Genomic DNA, 16,297 nt, shown 5'->3' on the forward strand with positions numbered 1-16,297 from the left:
TTTTTTTTTGTAGCCCAGGTGGGCGGCGACGACCCACCATTTGGTGCACCTCCCGTGACGTCGTCGTGCTTCCTGCGGAAGTCCCACCTTTTGGGGCGCCATCTTCAGATTCTTTTTTCCGCCGTTGGGTCTGGATCGTCATCAGGAAGCTCCAGAATTACAATCGAAGGAAGAAGTTCAGATTCTTTTTTCCGATGTTAGGTCTGGATCGTCATCGGGAAGCTCCAGAATTACAATCGAAGGAAGAAGAAAGAAAAGCGAGTTTTGTCGATAAATACTACGAAGATATCACAGGAAAGGAAGAGATTTCATCAGGAGCGCGAAGAAAGGAGGTTCTGCGCCTTTTTCTTCGACCTTGGAGAATGTGCACTCAGAGGCCCTGAGCGCAATGGACAAGACGCCATTCAAGTTCTGCCCAACTGCCACCACAAGTTCGCGCAGAAGGACCAGCATCCGGTCTGCAACCTCTGCCTACCGGTCGAACACCAGAGTAAGGACTGCAACGCCTGCTCAGCTTTCGCGCCGAAGACGCTCCGGGTGAGAGATCGGCAGAGAAGAGCCAACGCCAGCATGGATGGCAAGGGTAAGGCCCCGTCGCTCTACGATCTGGGCCTCTCCACGGACGATGAGGAAACGTCGCCGAGGCAGCCGAAAACTTCACAGTCGTAGAGACCGACAAGAAAAAAGAAGACTAGGTAAGAGAATCGTCAAGCGCAAAACAGAAAATACCTCAAACACGAGGGTGACTCGAGAAAATCAGAGTCAAAGTCCACGAAGGGAGCCCCGGCGCCGAAAACTTCGACGACCAAAGGGGGAACCATGGACAAGAGGCCGAGCGGATCCTTCGAAAAGGACTTCCTGGTGCCGAAAGACGCCGAAAAGCAAGGGTCGTCGAAGACAACCCAGGAAACGGGACGATCGACGCAGAAAGAACGGTCGACGTCGACACAAGTTTCGTCAAAAAGACCCGCGGTCGACGCCGAAAGCATCTCCAAGATGGAGAAAAAGAAGAGGCGGCTCGAGGCCGAAATGGAGAACATCCTTCAAAGGAAGAAGGAGTTCGACGCCAAGATGAAGGAATTCAAGATTCCAACGGTTCCACCGACGGACGTGGTCGAGGACAAATTCGACACCGAGGGCCTGACTAGGGATCTCGAAGAGGAAGACGAGACCTATTATGACGGCGAAGCCGAGGAAGAAGACCAGCAGTAGTTCTACGGCTCGGCGCCATCTACCAGCCACGACATCGAATGGCAGGATCTCGACACCGAAAACCCGGAGGAGCCCGTGGACACGTACCCTTCGAGGCCTTCGCCATCCGATGACATCGGGGTGTACAATATGGTGGTCAGGAGCGCAGCGACCGCCTTCGGCTTCAAACTCGACGAAGAGAAGCAGAAAGCAGATTTTCTCCTCGAGACCCTGCTCTCCATCCAGACGAGGAGCCAATTCCTCCCCATGCTACAAAGTGTGATGAATCAGGGGTGAGAAGCCTTCAAGGAACCAGCGACCTGCCGTTCGAGCACGCCCAGGACTGAGAAGAAGTATAAGCACTCTTCCCTGGACCCCCCTTACATCAAAGGTAGCGTCACCGCTGACTCCATCATAGCTTCCACGGCCAGGAGAAGGGCCAACGTACCAGCAACTTCGGGCCCACCACCTGATAAAGAGAGCAGGAGGATAGACCTCACAGGAAGAAAAGTCGAGAGGAACGCCGCAATGCACTGGCGCATGGCGAATTCCAATGCACTCCTCAATAGACACCAGTACCAGCACTGGGACGAGATGGGGGAGCTAGTAAAGCACCTCCCCGAAGAATACCGCCAGAGAGCCTCGCACCTGGTAGACTAAGGCAAAAACATCGCCAACTCCTATATAAAGACGGCGTTGGACGGGGCAGAGACTTCAGCAAGACTCATGGCCATAGGGGTCACCGAGAGAAGGCATGCATGGCTAAGAATCTCGGGATTCAAACCGGAGGTGCAGAACAACATCCTTAGCACCCCCTTCAACGGAGAGACACTGTTCGGAGCAACAGACGAGAAACTCACCCAGCTGAAAAAAGAAAACGAAACGGCGAGGTCCATGGGTGCCCTACAGCTGAGGGGAATGAGGCGAGGCAATCCCTCGCGGAGACCCTACGGTAGGGGAGGAAGCCAGCAGGGGGCGTCGCACCAGACGTTCCATCTGGGTGAAAGTCACGGACAAGGTCAACAGAAGCCAAACTGGCAGTACCAACCTCGGGGCCAGTCCTTTCGCAGGAGAGGGAACGGACGTGGCCAGAGGAGGAGAGGGGGGTGACCAGCCCTCATCAAAGTGACTCAGCACGCAAGAGGACGCATACCCTCGACAGGCCCCCAAGGGTGAGGCGCAAAACTGCAACATCGGGGGGGAGAGAAGAATCAAAAGCCTACGAGCATACAACACCAGTAGGCGGAAGACTGAGGTTCTACCTTCAGGAGTGGCGGCGTATAACCACAGACAAGTAGATACTGAACGTCATGCAGTACGGATACTGCGTAGATTTGGAGAAAAAACCTCCAAACAGGAAACCAAAGGGAAGGCAGAGATCGGCTCAAGAACTGGCCCTACTCAGAGAAGAAACACGGAAACTTGTAGAAAAGAGAGCCATAGAGGCAGTGCCGTTCAGAGAACGCAACAAGGGGGTCTACTCAAACTACTTCGTGGTCCAGAAAGTAGACGGAAACCTCAGACCCATCCTGGACCTGCGGTACCTAAACAAGTTCATCAGAACGCAAAGGTTCAAAATGACTTCGCTGCAGGAGGTACTGCCCCAAATAAGAGACGGGGACTTCATGGTCACCGTGGACCTAAAGGATGCCTACCTGCACATCCCAATAAACAGAAGACACAAGGGCCTTCTAAGGTTCAATATCGACCAGGAACACTACCAGTTCACAACCCTGGCCTTCGGATTAAAATCGGCGCCAAGGGTTTTACAAAATGCCTGTCGGCGTCGCGGCCCACCTATGAAGGCAGGGGATAAACGTCTACCCCTACTTAGACGACTGGCTGGTCAAGGCAAACTCACGCGAGAAGTGCGAGAGGCACGCAAAACGCGTGACAGACACTCTGACGAACCTGGGGTTCTCGATACACTGGGGGAAGTCATCGCTGGAACCGGAGCAGGTGAAGATTTTCCTGGGGGTAAAAATCGACTCCCTGAACAGTACAGTGGTGCCCAGCGACAGGAGGACAGATGCCCTGCTGAAGGAGACGCGGCTCTACCAGAAGGGGCGAGCTCTGACAGTGAGGTCAGTGAGCAAGATGATGGGGATGATGGCGTCGTGTATCCAGCTGGTGCCGAATGTACGCCTGCACATGAGACCATTCCAGGAATGGCTACAACAGCAATGGTCACAAGCAAACGGAAGTTGGGAGGATCTAGTGGTTGTTACGCACGCAGTGCAGGAGGAGATGACTTGGTGGAACAGAGACAACATGACAGCAGGGAGAAGCTTGACACCACCAAACCAAACAATGACCATTACCACAGACGCATCGCAAAAGGGATGGGGAGCGCACATGGACAACCTCAGAGTGAGGGGTCTGTCGGCTCCAGCAGATGCGGTTCGCCATATCCATTACCTCGAGTTGAAAACAATCCTGCTAGCCCTGAAGGCATTCCAGAGGCACCTGTACAACCAGAGGGTGTTGGTTCAAACAGACAACACCACGGCAATGTTCTACATCAACAAACAGGGGGGGACACAGTCGTTCCCTCTCTCCTCTCTGGCTCAGGAGATTTGGAGATGGGCCATACCTCTCAGGATAGATCTACTGGCAATTCACCTACCAGGGAAGGATAATGTGGAGGCAGACTGGCTAAGCAGGCAGACCTCGGCATCGCACGAGTGGGAGCTCAATGGCCAGGAAACGGAGAAGCTTTTCCGGAGATGGGGAACTCCCAAAATCGACCTATTTGCAACACGCCAAAATGCAAAATGCCAAAGCTTCGCGTCCAGGCAACCAGATCAGCAATCCCAGGGAAATGCCCTATGGATAAGCTGGTCGAGGACATTTGCCTACGCCTTTCCACCGATACCCCTGTTGCACAGAGTGCTCGACAAGTGCAGAACCAGCAACATGACCCTGATCCTAGTGGCTCCGCAGTGGGCAAGGCAGACATGGTTCTCACAAATTCAAGAAATGGCACAAGGCAATCCATACAGGTTCGAGAGGAGAAAGGACCTGCTCTCAATGCAAAACGGAGAGGTCCTGCATCCAGAGCCAGAGACCCTCAACCTGGCGGCATGGCTCCTGAAGACCTAGAGTTTGCACACCTAAGATTGCCTCCGAGCACTATGCTAGTGCTACGGGAGGCAAGGAAACCAACTACACGAAAATGCTACAGCTCAAAATGGAAGAGATTCACTGTGTGGTGCAGGAAGAAGGGCCTGCAAAACAGAATGACAAGAGACTCAACAGTACTGAGGTACCTCACACACCTTCTAAAGAGTAACCTCTTCTCGAGCTCCCTAAGGGTACACCTAGCGGCGATCGTTGCATACACCAGAGGTGAAAAGGGTGGAAGTTTCTTCACTTCGCAGGTGGTGAAGAGATTCATGGAAGGAGCCAAAAGAATGGCCCCTCCGAAAAGGTTGCCGCCGCCGGCATGGAATCTAAACGTGGTTCTGACGGAGCTCATGAAGGCACCGTTTGAACCCATTCACAAGGCCACACTGCAAATGTTGACTATGAAAACGGCCTTTCTAGTGGCCATCACCTCACTACGCAGAGTGAGCGAGCTTAAAGCACTAACATTACAGGAACCCTACATTCAGATTCACAAGGACAGGGTAGTCCTGAGGACGGACCCACACTTCATGCCCAAGGTGGTGTCGGCGTTCCACATGAATCAGAGTATTCAGATACCAAGTTTCTTCCAAAACCCGACTTCAAACGCAGAAAAGGCCCTGCACACCCTCGACGCAAGAAGAGCGGTGATGCACTACATTGAGAGAACCAAGGATCTCAGGAAGTCGAAGCAGCTGTTTGTGTCCTTTGCTACTAGCTTCATGGGTAGGCCAGTGACTAAGGGCACCATCGCTAGATGGATTGCCCTCACTATTCAATTCTGCCACAAACCGGCTGGACAGGAGCTAGCGGAGGGGCCTCAGGCTCACTCCACAAGGAAGAAGGGGGCCACCGTTGCCTTCCTGGCGAACACGCCCATCCAGGACATATGTCTCGCGGCAACTTGGGCATCTGTGCACACGTTCACGAAACACTACTGCGTGGACATTCAGATGAACAAGGAAGCACAGGTTGGACAGAAGGTGCTTCAACACATTTTCAACGACCAACGCTCATCTACCACCCAGCCGCCACAAAATTAGGAAAACCGCTACAAAGTCTATGCACAGCATAGTGAATCCAGAAAGATTCACGCTGCAAAACGAATAGTTTCTTACCTGTCGGTGTAGTTTTGCAGCTTGAAGATCTTTCTGGATTCACTAGCGAACCCACCCACCTCCGCCAGGAAGATGAGGCTGGAGGAAGAGGGGGTAAAATGGAAAAGATCAAAAGGAATGAGCATGTACAGAAAAATGGACAAGAAGGATTAATCAATCGCCTAGGGTTAAAAAAAAAAAAAAGGAAAGGAAAAAAGAACCCGAAGATGGCGCCCCAAAGGTGGGACTTCCGCAGGAAGCACGACGACGTCACAGGAGGTGCACCAAATGGTGGGTCGTCGCCGCCCACCTGGGCTACAAAAAAAAAAAATGAAAAAAATAAGACTACGAATCCGGACCCAACCACAAGATCGCGGAATAATGCACAGCATAGTGAATCCAGAAAGATCTTCAAGCTGCAAAACTACACCGACAGGTAAACTATTCGATACTCTGTTGACCCTTCAGAAGGTGGGGAACCCCCCACGTGGATTTCTTTGCTACACAGGAAAATGCAAAATGCCAAGACTTGGCGTCCAAACTACCTGTTTGGGGAATACCCCATCAATGGAATTGTCGGGGAGATTTGGGTACTCCTGATCAATTATCTTTCTGATTCCTCTGGTAAGAGAAGTAAAAACAGATGACCATGATCCTAATCGGACAGCAATGGATGAGTCCAACGTGGAGCTGGCGCAGGGAAATGTAGTGCCATTACCAACACTGGAGGCCATTCTAAAGATACAAATGGTCAAAGTGTTACACCCAGAACCAAAAGCAATTCTTGGCTCCTGAGAACTGTCCAAAAGAACCATGGATGTACTCAATGAAGCAATAGGATCAGTGCAGCACAGGTGTTACTTCCCCCCAAAAATCGGGCAGATTTGGAAAATGGTGCACAAAACAAATGACCCACAGATCACAACACAGGGCTCCACAGTCTGAAAAAACTTTGCGCACCTACTGGTTGAAGGCTTCTCATATGCCCTGCTGAAGGTACACCTGGCAGCCATTGTACCGTACACAAGGGGTGTGATAGACGTTTTTTCCACACATAAGTGGTCAAAGAGTTTCTGTAGGGAACAGAGTAGTGCTGCCCTGAGCAGCATCCACACTCACGTGGAACCTCAATCTGGCACTCGCACAACTAATGAAACCCTCCTTTGAACCCAGGCATAGTGTAGGACTGCAATTTCTCACCACCTAAACAACCTTCCTGGTAGCCATAACATCATTGCAGAGGGTTAGTGAGCCATGATCACTAACAGTGCAGGAACCATGCATCCAAATACACAGGGACAGAGTAGTAGTGATTATCAGTCCTAATGTCCTGCCCAAGGTGATATCACGCTTTGATGTCAACCAAACAATACATCTCCCATGGGTTATCCAGTATGCAAAGTTGCAAGCAGAACATGCTGTACACATTCTGTGCTACAGGATGGTTGTGATACACTACATGCATGAAACAAAACTATTAGCCATCTCCATTCTCTCCAGGAACTAAGCAACCATAGTAAGGTGGATAGTCAAGACAAAAGCAGGTATAACGCTAAAGGAAAAAACCAGATCGCACACAACAAAAAAGGAGGGCCATCACTTTCCTTCATAGCTAATGTCTCCGTTAACAATATCTGCATGGCTACAACATGGCCCTCGATACACCCCATCAACTAATATTACTGTCTACATCCAAGCAAGCACAGGTGGTCCAGAGAACAGAAACGCCTGTTTAAAAGTATGAGCTCGTTCACTACCCAACCTTCCAAAGAACAAGAGAATACCACAACATAATTGGTGACCAGCATGTGGATCCAGTAAGTCATGCTGCACAACTAAATTACCTCTGGGAGAAGTTTTGTGGCTTTTAGATTTTCTGGATTCACATGCGACTGTCTCACCTCTGCCGAAAAACAAGTGCAGAGCAACAATGAGGTCAAGACAATTGAACAGTAAGACTGAAGAAGCAACAGACCTAAGAACCTCAGACGAAGAATCTGAATATAGAAACCTTACAATGGAGGTTCCTGGGTGTACGTTTATTATCATCTTGGAGGGCCATAACACCAAACGGTCAACAACGCCCACTCCAAAAGAAAAATCACGACAATTCCGGACACAAACACTAGATGGAGGAATAACGGACAGTATTTGAATTCAGAAAATCTTCAATCTGCAAAACTACTCCTACAGGTAAGTAACCTTTTCGTTTCTTGTAAATCGTAATCGGACTTTCAAAAATAAATTTTACTTTTGCCTAAATGGTGATAAACCAAATGTCTTATGGGTTACTAACGTCCTTCGTCTTGTGCCAAAAAGGATTTATGTAATGCAAATAATTACTTTGATACTGTGTAGTTCACAATGAAAGATTTATTTGCAATGGAGTTTTTGTTATAGAACTTGATGAGGTCATATTTATATTGTTTTGCTATTGGTAAATTTTTTATTAACTGCAGAATTCAACTTGACTCTCTAATTCTCTATTGCTACTACGCATCAACGCCGACTGTCTGTGAACCCCACCATGCTAGCAAATAAATTGCTGCTCACTTTCCCACTACTGTTCGTGTTCTCTTTTTTTAAATTTTTTAATTTTTCTTACTGTTTCTCTGGCTAAAAGCCCGTAGTCACTTACTGGAGTAGCAACAAAACTATGGTGAAAAAGACTGTTTATTGAGAATTTTTTTTTTTTTTTAAGCACATTAATTATGGGAAAACTAAAAACAATGACATTGTCCATCTGCAGAACCATATTGCAAGCATTATCTAACCAGAAGCTTGGATACGCTTTAGGGGGAAGAAAGCAATCATACCAAAAATAGCCAAATTTTCAAAAGGTTTTGTTTTTACTTTGCTTTATATAAACATCCGATAACATTTTAATTTAGGTCAAGGGTCTGAGAGTATTGTGATGCTGGGAATCTGAGTCTGCAGGGAGAGAGATTGGGGAGAAAAAGGTGTGTTGTCAGTCAGTAGTCGGTGAAGGGAATACCCATAGCAAACGTGAGAGTTTGCAAAGTGATTAACTCCACCCACAGACCTTTTGCTGGAGCGCAAGGGACGTTATTGGGCTTCTTTGCATGAAGGTGGGGTGATTGCTTATCATCCATTGGCCAGCCTGGAAAGGTTGGGGGATAGTAAGCACCAAGGTGGGTGTGATTGAGTTGGACTTGTTGAGGCAAGTTGCTCATACTTTAGCTACTTATTTTTTGTTTTGTTTTCCTCCTGCTAGTTTCTCTCAAGGACCCCTGAAAGATGCCCCTAACTTAATCTGCACCCCACACACTGCCTGGTACAGTGAGCAAGCATCCATCGAGTCCAGGGAAGAAGCTGCGAAGGAGATCCGCCGAGCCATTGCAGGTAAAGATTAGGGGTTGTTGAATGCGAGGTGACCGGTCATAGAATGGAGACCCAGGGAAGAAGAGTTGCTGCTGGAGATGGCTTTTGGAGGTGTGGTGGAGTGCACTAAGTAGATTAGCCAACATTTTTTCACAGATCCACCAGCACTACTCAAGATAAGGACCATCTTGAAAGGGGAGGTGGGAGGTTCAGGAGGTAGTGCAAAAGAAACGGGGGTAGGACACTAGTTGTAAGGAAATAACATCAAGTGTGAAAGTGGCACGTGAATTGCTGATGACTTGGAGGTGGCCCTGTGTGTGTGTAAATGGGCCAGCAGGTGTGGGAGGTAGCACACTGTAAAGAGAGGAGTGGTAAGGGACACCAGTGGTAAGGGACACCAGGTCTGTAGGGAGCACCATCTAACATTGTTAACTAAAGCCATTGGGGGTGTGTTGGAATTTTGGTGTCTGGGTACAGACTGGCATGTGTAGGTAGTTAAATGGGGAGGAGGGACCGACAGTACATTTGACTTCATATCTTTTTGTATTTTCTTCCTCCAGTTATCTGATCTTCTGTCATAAAAGCACACTATATTTCACTGCTAATCAACATAACATTTCGGTGCAGGCATAGTTTCCTTTTCTAAATATCCGCACCCAAAGGTGACTTTTTGGTAATTTTTTCAGGGGTTTTATGAACAGTTTTTGGATGGCTGTAGGAACCACGTTATTTTATAGAACAGTGTCTGGTTTTTCGATGGCTCCCATTGTGTAGTGATGAGTTTGATGTCCCCTGTTGACCCTTGTAAAGGTTTCAGGAATATGCCTTGTATAAAAGGGTTAGAATTTTTTTTTTCTCAATCGAAATGTGATCATTTAACTTAAGCGCTCAAAGACTGCTGTACTCCCATCCAAGGCATTGCCTTGAAATGCATTACATACCCCTTCCAGCATCTAGCTTTTTTACCGGCCAAACAGCTTCTCAAGATACTTTACCTTTTAGTGCAGTCAAGCCCCTTTGAACTTAGAAATTAACTGTTGGTCCTCTCTCCTGCTATAATGCATGGATGCTTAAAGATACCCGTTCATTCTAGTGGCAGCTGCTCTGCGTTTTGTGCAGTGCTAGAGCGTATGCCAACCAATGTTTCTTAGAGCATAGAGCCCCCTCCCTCTCCGGACTTCCTCCATGCAGCTACAGATTTATTTCCTGCCTCCTAGGACTTCTTATTTTTGTACCCTCTGCATAACCAATCAATATATCTTTCCTCCCTCTGCTCTTCCCATCCATCCTTCATCGCCCCTTTCTAAACGAGAACCGCTTTCACATTCCATTAGTCTCCCAGGTCTAGTAATAATAAAACTCTTGACTTAGTTTTCCAGCCTGATGGCTGTTCGCCATGAAACCAATCCTTTCCCCTGTAATCCATTTTCATTTTCTCCTTCTGTGGTTCAATTAAGGAAACCCGGCCTCAGAAAACCTATCTTAAGTCACTATGATTAGAATGTTCTCTTTTTACATCCTCTGGACTCTTTATGATTAATTGTTTATTATTCTTCTCCACATTGACCTTTACCTGCGCAGGATCTCATTTCCATATTTTGTCTCCACAGGTCCCATTCCTGATGCTCTGCGGAACTGTGTGAATAAGGATTACCTTCTGGCAGCAGCCCAATGGCCTGGAATCGACCCAGCAGCTGTGCATGCTCATGCAGAGCTAAACGGAGCAGCAGTTTACAGGTGAGTGAATGGGGGACAACCAAAGGATGATAATGAGATCTCATTGCTATTGTGCCAACATGGTATTCAGGTATAATTGCCAAAGCGGCTAAAATACCTTTTTCAGTATGAGAGGGCATAGGAGCACCTCTGTACTGCAGATATTGCATTGAATGTCTCGTTTAGGTTCACTTGACCCCACCTGTATAAGATCATAAGGCCCTGCACAGTGGTCACCAAACCTACCTATTTTGCTTAAACTGGACCACATATCTGTCCATAGGGTACACCTCTGGGCATGCTCAGGATTTTTAATTTTTGGATGGTTGGTGCTTCAAGTTCCTTGTCTGCTTTATTGGATTGCTCCTTAAATATGAGGGTTTTTATTTGCCACTGAAACGATACATAACTGTCTGCAAAGGTAATCTGACTTAAGGATCCAGCATTTGCAGAAGTTGTCATTTCTTATGTTCAGAAGCTGAGGGCAAGGGAACCTCCTTTCACTCTGGCCCTGTTTTTAGCATGGACGTGTGTGGGTGGGTGACACCACTACCATCACCTTTGTAAATGTGCCTGTCAAGCCATAGACTCATCTATTCAGAGTTAAATTGTTTGACCTAGATTTCTAAGCATCGTTAGATCTCCGCATGATGTGATGTGTCAGTGCAAGAGTCTTCACTCTTGGTTTGCTATAAAGTCTCAGATTGGCCCAACCTCCGTATTTATAATTCTGCCAGAACTGGTCCCATTCCGTTGCCACAGACCTACATTTTATGCATTTGGGGTTAGGCTTCAATGCAGTTTTAGGGAAAGAACATAGGTCATGGGTACCTGATTAGCAGGAGCCCAGGGCACACTCAGTCAAAGCACATCAGCATTTCAGCAATTAATGGGGGCAACCATGCAGAAAGTGGGCTCTTTCTTACACTCTGGTCAGGATCGCCGGGGGGGGCTGGAACCTCGCTGGAGTTTTGGCGACTCGGGCCGTGGGCATTGGGTGCAGAGTGGTAAGGACTCGTGGGTCCGGCTGGATCTGGGGTCCTGGCCTGGGTTGGTGTTGGACAAATCTAGTGTCCACTGGAGGTCAGAGTTATTTGGGAAGGCAGGGCAGGTCCCCGGTGTTCATGGAGGCGGCTGTTTGCAGGACCTGTCACAGGGGTTCAGAGCTGGAGACAGGCCAGTAGGGATGGGGCCAAGCAGTTTTTGTCCTGCACAACTGCTCTTGGGTCCTTTTTTGTCATGTCGGAATCTGAAGAGGGGAGGGTCAGGGGTGCCCCTAAATAATACATTTAGGTGTGTTACAAGGATGTGCAGGTTGGGACCAGGGGGGTGTCTTCCCTGGGGTGTCTACATCCCCTAGTATGGCTCCCTCCAGTTGGAGGAGGGCATAAGCCTTTTCCTGATTGGAGGGGTCCGCCCATCTACAAGATGGCAGGGACTGAGATGTGTGCTTCACCTCCCTTCACATGTGGGATGGGGTTGGCAAAGGTGGGCACAGCTCCCTTCCTAGCTAGGTTTTCCCATCGGTTTTCATGCTCAAAATGGGAGTCAGAACCGGTGGGAGCCTGTTGCTGATAGCAGCAAACGTCTGGTGGTAGCTAACAAAGGCAGCAGGCCTTTGAAGCTCCGTCTTTGAGGACCCTACCCATCCTGGAGGAGGTGGCATGACAGCTCTGCCCAGGATGTGCCTTATTGCACCCAGTGTGGCGGGCTTTCTACCTAGGGGTCCAGAAACCTGTCTCGTGGTGGCAGAGGGCTGGGAGATATTCAGAAACCACACCAGAGTTGGTCGTTTTTCAGGGGGGGGTGCTCTCTCAGATGCCCTCTGTGCATTTTTCATTACATCTGTGAGAAAGTGCTATCTTTCTTGCATGGTATGCCCCCATTTTTTTTGCTCAATTGGTGAATGTACTTTGACTGAGTGTGCCCTGGACTCCTGCCAATCAGGTTCCCAGGGCCTATGTTCCTTCCCTAGACAAAAACCTCAAAACCAAATTGGCAAACCCTGGCCACATATCAGCCCCTGGTAAGTGGTACCCTAGGTACCTAGGGCCTTGTGACCAGGGAAGGCCTCTAAGGGCTGCAGCACTCATTGTGCCACCCTTAGAGGCCCTGTACCCTAACACACACACACTGCCCTGGCAGGCTGAGTGTCAGGGTACAAGACAAAACAGAGAGACGACATGGCACACATCCCTGTGTGCCATGCCCACAACCTACACTGCCCTGGCATACATCAGCCACCCCTCTAGCTGGGTGCCCTATGCCAGTGGTGTGGGCACAGAGGCAGGAGTCCTGTGCCCCTACAGTACCCAGGTCCATTCCTGGGCCCTGTAAGTGCAGTGCTGCCATTTAAGAGTACATGGTGCTGGAGCTTGTCAAACACGAACTCCACAGCACCATAATGGCAGCACTGAAGACTGAGAAGTTTGGTATCAAACTTCTCAGCACATTAAACCCGCACTGATGCCAGTGTGGGATTTAATGTACCAAGCACCACAGAGGACATCTTAGAGAGGCCCCCTGAAACCTAACCTACCATCCACGTCTGTTCTGAGGCTGCCACACAGCAGACATGTTGCTGGACCCCTGGGTAGGAGAGCCCCTGCTCTCCTGGGTCTGCAAGAATGCACATCCTGGGCGAGGTGCTAAATCTCCTCCCCCAGGATGGGCAGGGGGAAGCTTCAAAGGCATGCCGCCTCTGTGAGCTTCCCCAGGTCACTGCAACCCCCCACTCTGGCGGGAATCTTGGCCGGAAACCCCAAATAAGGACAGGGCATGTGCCAGCCTGCCAACCCCACCCCTCAGGTGGGGGAGGCGAGGTGAAGCACATCCCCGGGCTCTCGCCTTCTTTAAGATGGGGAGCTCTGCCCAATCAGGATTAGGCTACTGCCCCCCTCCCACAGGAGAGGCAGGATAGGGGGTGTACCCACCCCAGGACAGGGACCTATTGGTCCCTGCCCTTCACCTACCTGTAACGCCCATAAATCTAGTATTTAGGAGCACCCTGAACCTTCCTTCCCCAAATTCCAGATTCCAAAATCCGAAGAAGAGCTAGAAGAAAGACCTGCCCTGCAGCTGCTAAGAAGAGAAAGACACCAACTGCTTTGGCCCCAGCCCTACCGGCCCGTCGACCCTCGAACCTGCTCCTGCTCCAACCCGGGATCTCTTGTGGCCAGCAACCTCACATACCCCGGAGGACCTGGCTACCTTTTGACTCTAAGCCCCCTAGGACTCCCATGAGTAGAGGCTCTACTCAAAATCTACTTCTAATCCCTGGCAGCAGCCCGGAACCGCGAACCCAGTACACTCTGCACTAGCTCTGCCTGGCCTGTGCCGGAGTGAATAAAGCCCACGAAGACGACCTCACGGCGACTGTGACCCCGAGTCTGGCACCCAAGGACCTCCCTCGACACTCCTGAAGAAGCCTGCAGCCTCAGAACAAGGTGCCCCCCCCCCCCCACCGTGATCAACAGAGGGTAAGATTTCTCGACACCAAAAGGCACCCCTGCACCCGGCGCCCCCTGTGCCCAATCCCGGGGTACCTACCTATCCTCCAACTACCCAACTTACCTCTCGAAGTGGTGGTGGCACCTGAAGAATCTTTGTCCCCGAGCTTGCAGTCTTTTTCTAAACCGGAGATTTCCCATTGAAATCAATTGAGCGCCCGTAGGCTCAAAAGCGTCCTGCACCCAGCCGCCCGAGTGGCCCTGGCAGTGCAACCTCTACAGCTATCTACTTCCCCACTTGCCCTGAGTAAGTGACCAGGAGTCCAGCTCCCACAGCGCGTGGCCTGCTAGTCAGCATCCACCAACCAAGGCCCCCCCTACCTGTCATAGGATAACATTGGGCCTAACTCTCTCTGCACCCGGCCGCCCTTGTGCCGCTGAGGGTGAACCAACTGTACCTATCTGACCCTGGGAGACCCGAGTCTGTGCCCAGAACCTTAACTTTGCCAGTCGAGTACTTACCTTTAAACCGCAAACTCTATTTTCCTCATAGGGTGACATTGACTGGCTTTTTCCTGAAATTTCTTCTAAGTGTGGACTTTTCAAATCTTAAAATATTCACCGAAAATCAGCCGAGTTACGAAAACGAAATTTTTCACCTGCTCTCAGGTGAGCTCCCAGGGCTGGATCTTGGTGCCCAGCACTGACTCTGAAAAATACTTACAACTGTACTTACCAGTAACCCAATTTTCTTCCATAGGAAATCATTTACTGTTTTTCTATGAAATTTCTTCTAAGTGTCAATTTCTGCAATCTTTAAATATTCTTTAAAAATCGTATAATATCTGAAAACTTTATTACTTACCTGTTTTGGATAAAGGTCCCAGTACTGAGTCTAGGCACCCAGTACTGGATTACAAAAGTAACTAGAACCTACTATACCTGCAACTTGAATTTTCTGCCATTGGGAATCGTTGACTGTTTTCTATGAAATATTTTCAAAGTGTCAACTTTTGAAATAGCAAAATATTGTCTAAAAATCATCACCGTAATTAAGTCGACTTTCATCACTTGATTCCAAGTACTGACCCAGGACTGAATCTAGGATCCAGTCCTGGAATTCCAAAAGTAATCCTGAAAGTAATCTGTGGCAAATAACTTGAAATTCCCATTGAACTCGATGCATTATTGTGTTTAGAATTGTGCTGCCTATTTCAACCACTTGTAACTGTCTACAAAAGTCAATTGCATATTGCAAAAGTATTTATATAAAGCATCTCCTTCTTATAAAGTATATTTTAATGCCTATTGTTGGTTCTAAAATAAAACAAGCATATATTTTTTATATATAAACCATTGGCCTAGAGTTCAGTTCTTGAGTGTGTGAGACCATTTGCTGACTGAGTGTGTACAACAAATGCTTTACACTGTCCTCTGATACTGCCTTACTGCTCGACCAAGCTACCACTTTAGAGAGTAAGGAGATATCTAACTTTAGCCTCTGCCAAACCTCTGGGGACTGTGGACTATGTACACCCTGTACCTATTTGGGAACAGTATAACCAGAGCCTCTTTCTCACAACATCCAACACTGGTATTGGTGTGGTTTAATGTGCTGGGACGTTTGATACCAAACTTCCTAGACCGCAGTAAAGCCATAATGGAGTTGTGGAGTTTGTTGTGACACACTCACCCCATGTTTGCAAAATGGCTTCACTGCACTTACGCCTGTGAATGGCAAAGATCCTATAGGGGCATATTGCTCTTGCAGCTGTGCCCTCACCTGCGTATGGTGCACCCAGCCTTTAGGGTGGTAAGGCCTGCTAAAGGGGTGACTTACCCATGCCACAGGCAGTGTTGGTGGGCATGGCACACAGGGATGTGTGCCATGTTGACCCTTTGGTTTGGTCTGCACCAAAAGACCCAGTCTGCATTGGGAGGGTGGGGTGCTAAGGTTTAAGGAACATTTATCACAAAGAGGGGAATATTAGACACTGAATATGGGTTGCGCACAGACAAAATGCGTTGTCTGCTTGTGGTGACTGTGTGATGTGTAACCAGGAGCTGGCAGTGAACCTGGTTTGGCTGGGACCTTCCTGTGGTACCGAGCACTTCCCACTCTGCCGGCAGTCTGCTTATCATGTTCCGCTGTCTAATTACGTATGGTTGACCTATGTTAGTTCCCTCGAGCTAGTGTTCCTGGAAGTTTAGGCATTGGGCATTGTCCCAGTTGTTCTGATCATGTGACACCTAACCAGTTGCAATTGGTGCCTCCCCTTGTTCCCCCCCCCCCCCCCCCCCCTCCGGGAACTTATTACTTTGATAAGTGTTAATGATGCTGCCTTCGGACTTCAGTAATCGTTGTGGAATCCCAAA

General features: G+C 48.9%; 1 protein-coding gene across 11 annotated transcripts in view; it reads left to right on the top strand.

Annotated features, from left to right (window-relative positions):
• The window catches only part of LOC146811304 (C-terminal-binding protein 2), a 102,081-nt gene that overhangs the window by 73,030 nt on the left and 12,754 nt on the right, over nucleotides 1-16,297 (top strand). For all 11 annotated transcript variants that reach the window (XM_085618396.1, XM_085618397.1, XM_085618402.1 and 8 more), the window contains 2 exons: nucleotides 8,650-8,777; nucleotides 10,367-10,493. In XM_085618396.1, coding sequence (XP_085474522.1) covers nucleotides 8,650-8,777; nucleotides 10,367-10,493 — 255 coding nt within the window. The remainder of the gene's footprint in view (nucleotides 1-8,649; nucleotides 8,778-10,366; nucleotides 10,494-16,297) is intronic.

This window comes from Triturus cristatus, chromosome 7 (genome assembly GCF_964204655.1).
Source record: "Triturus cristatus chromosome 7, aTriCri1.1, whole genome shotgun sequence".
NCBI classification, from domain to species: domain Eukaryota; kingdom Metazoa; phylum Chordata; class Amphibia; order Caudata; family Salamandridae; genus Triturus; species Triturus cristatus.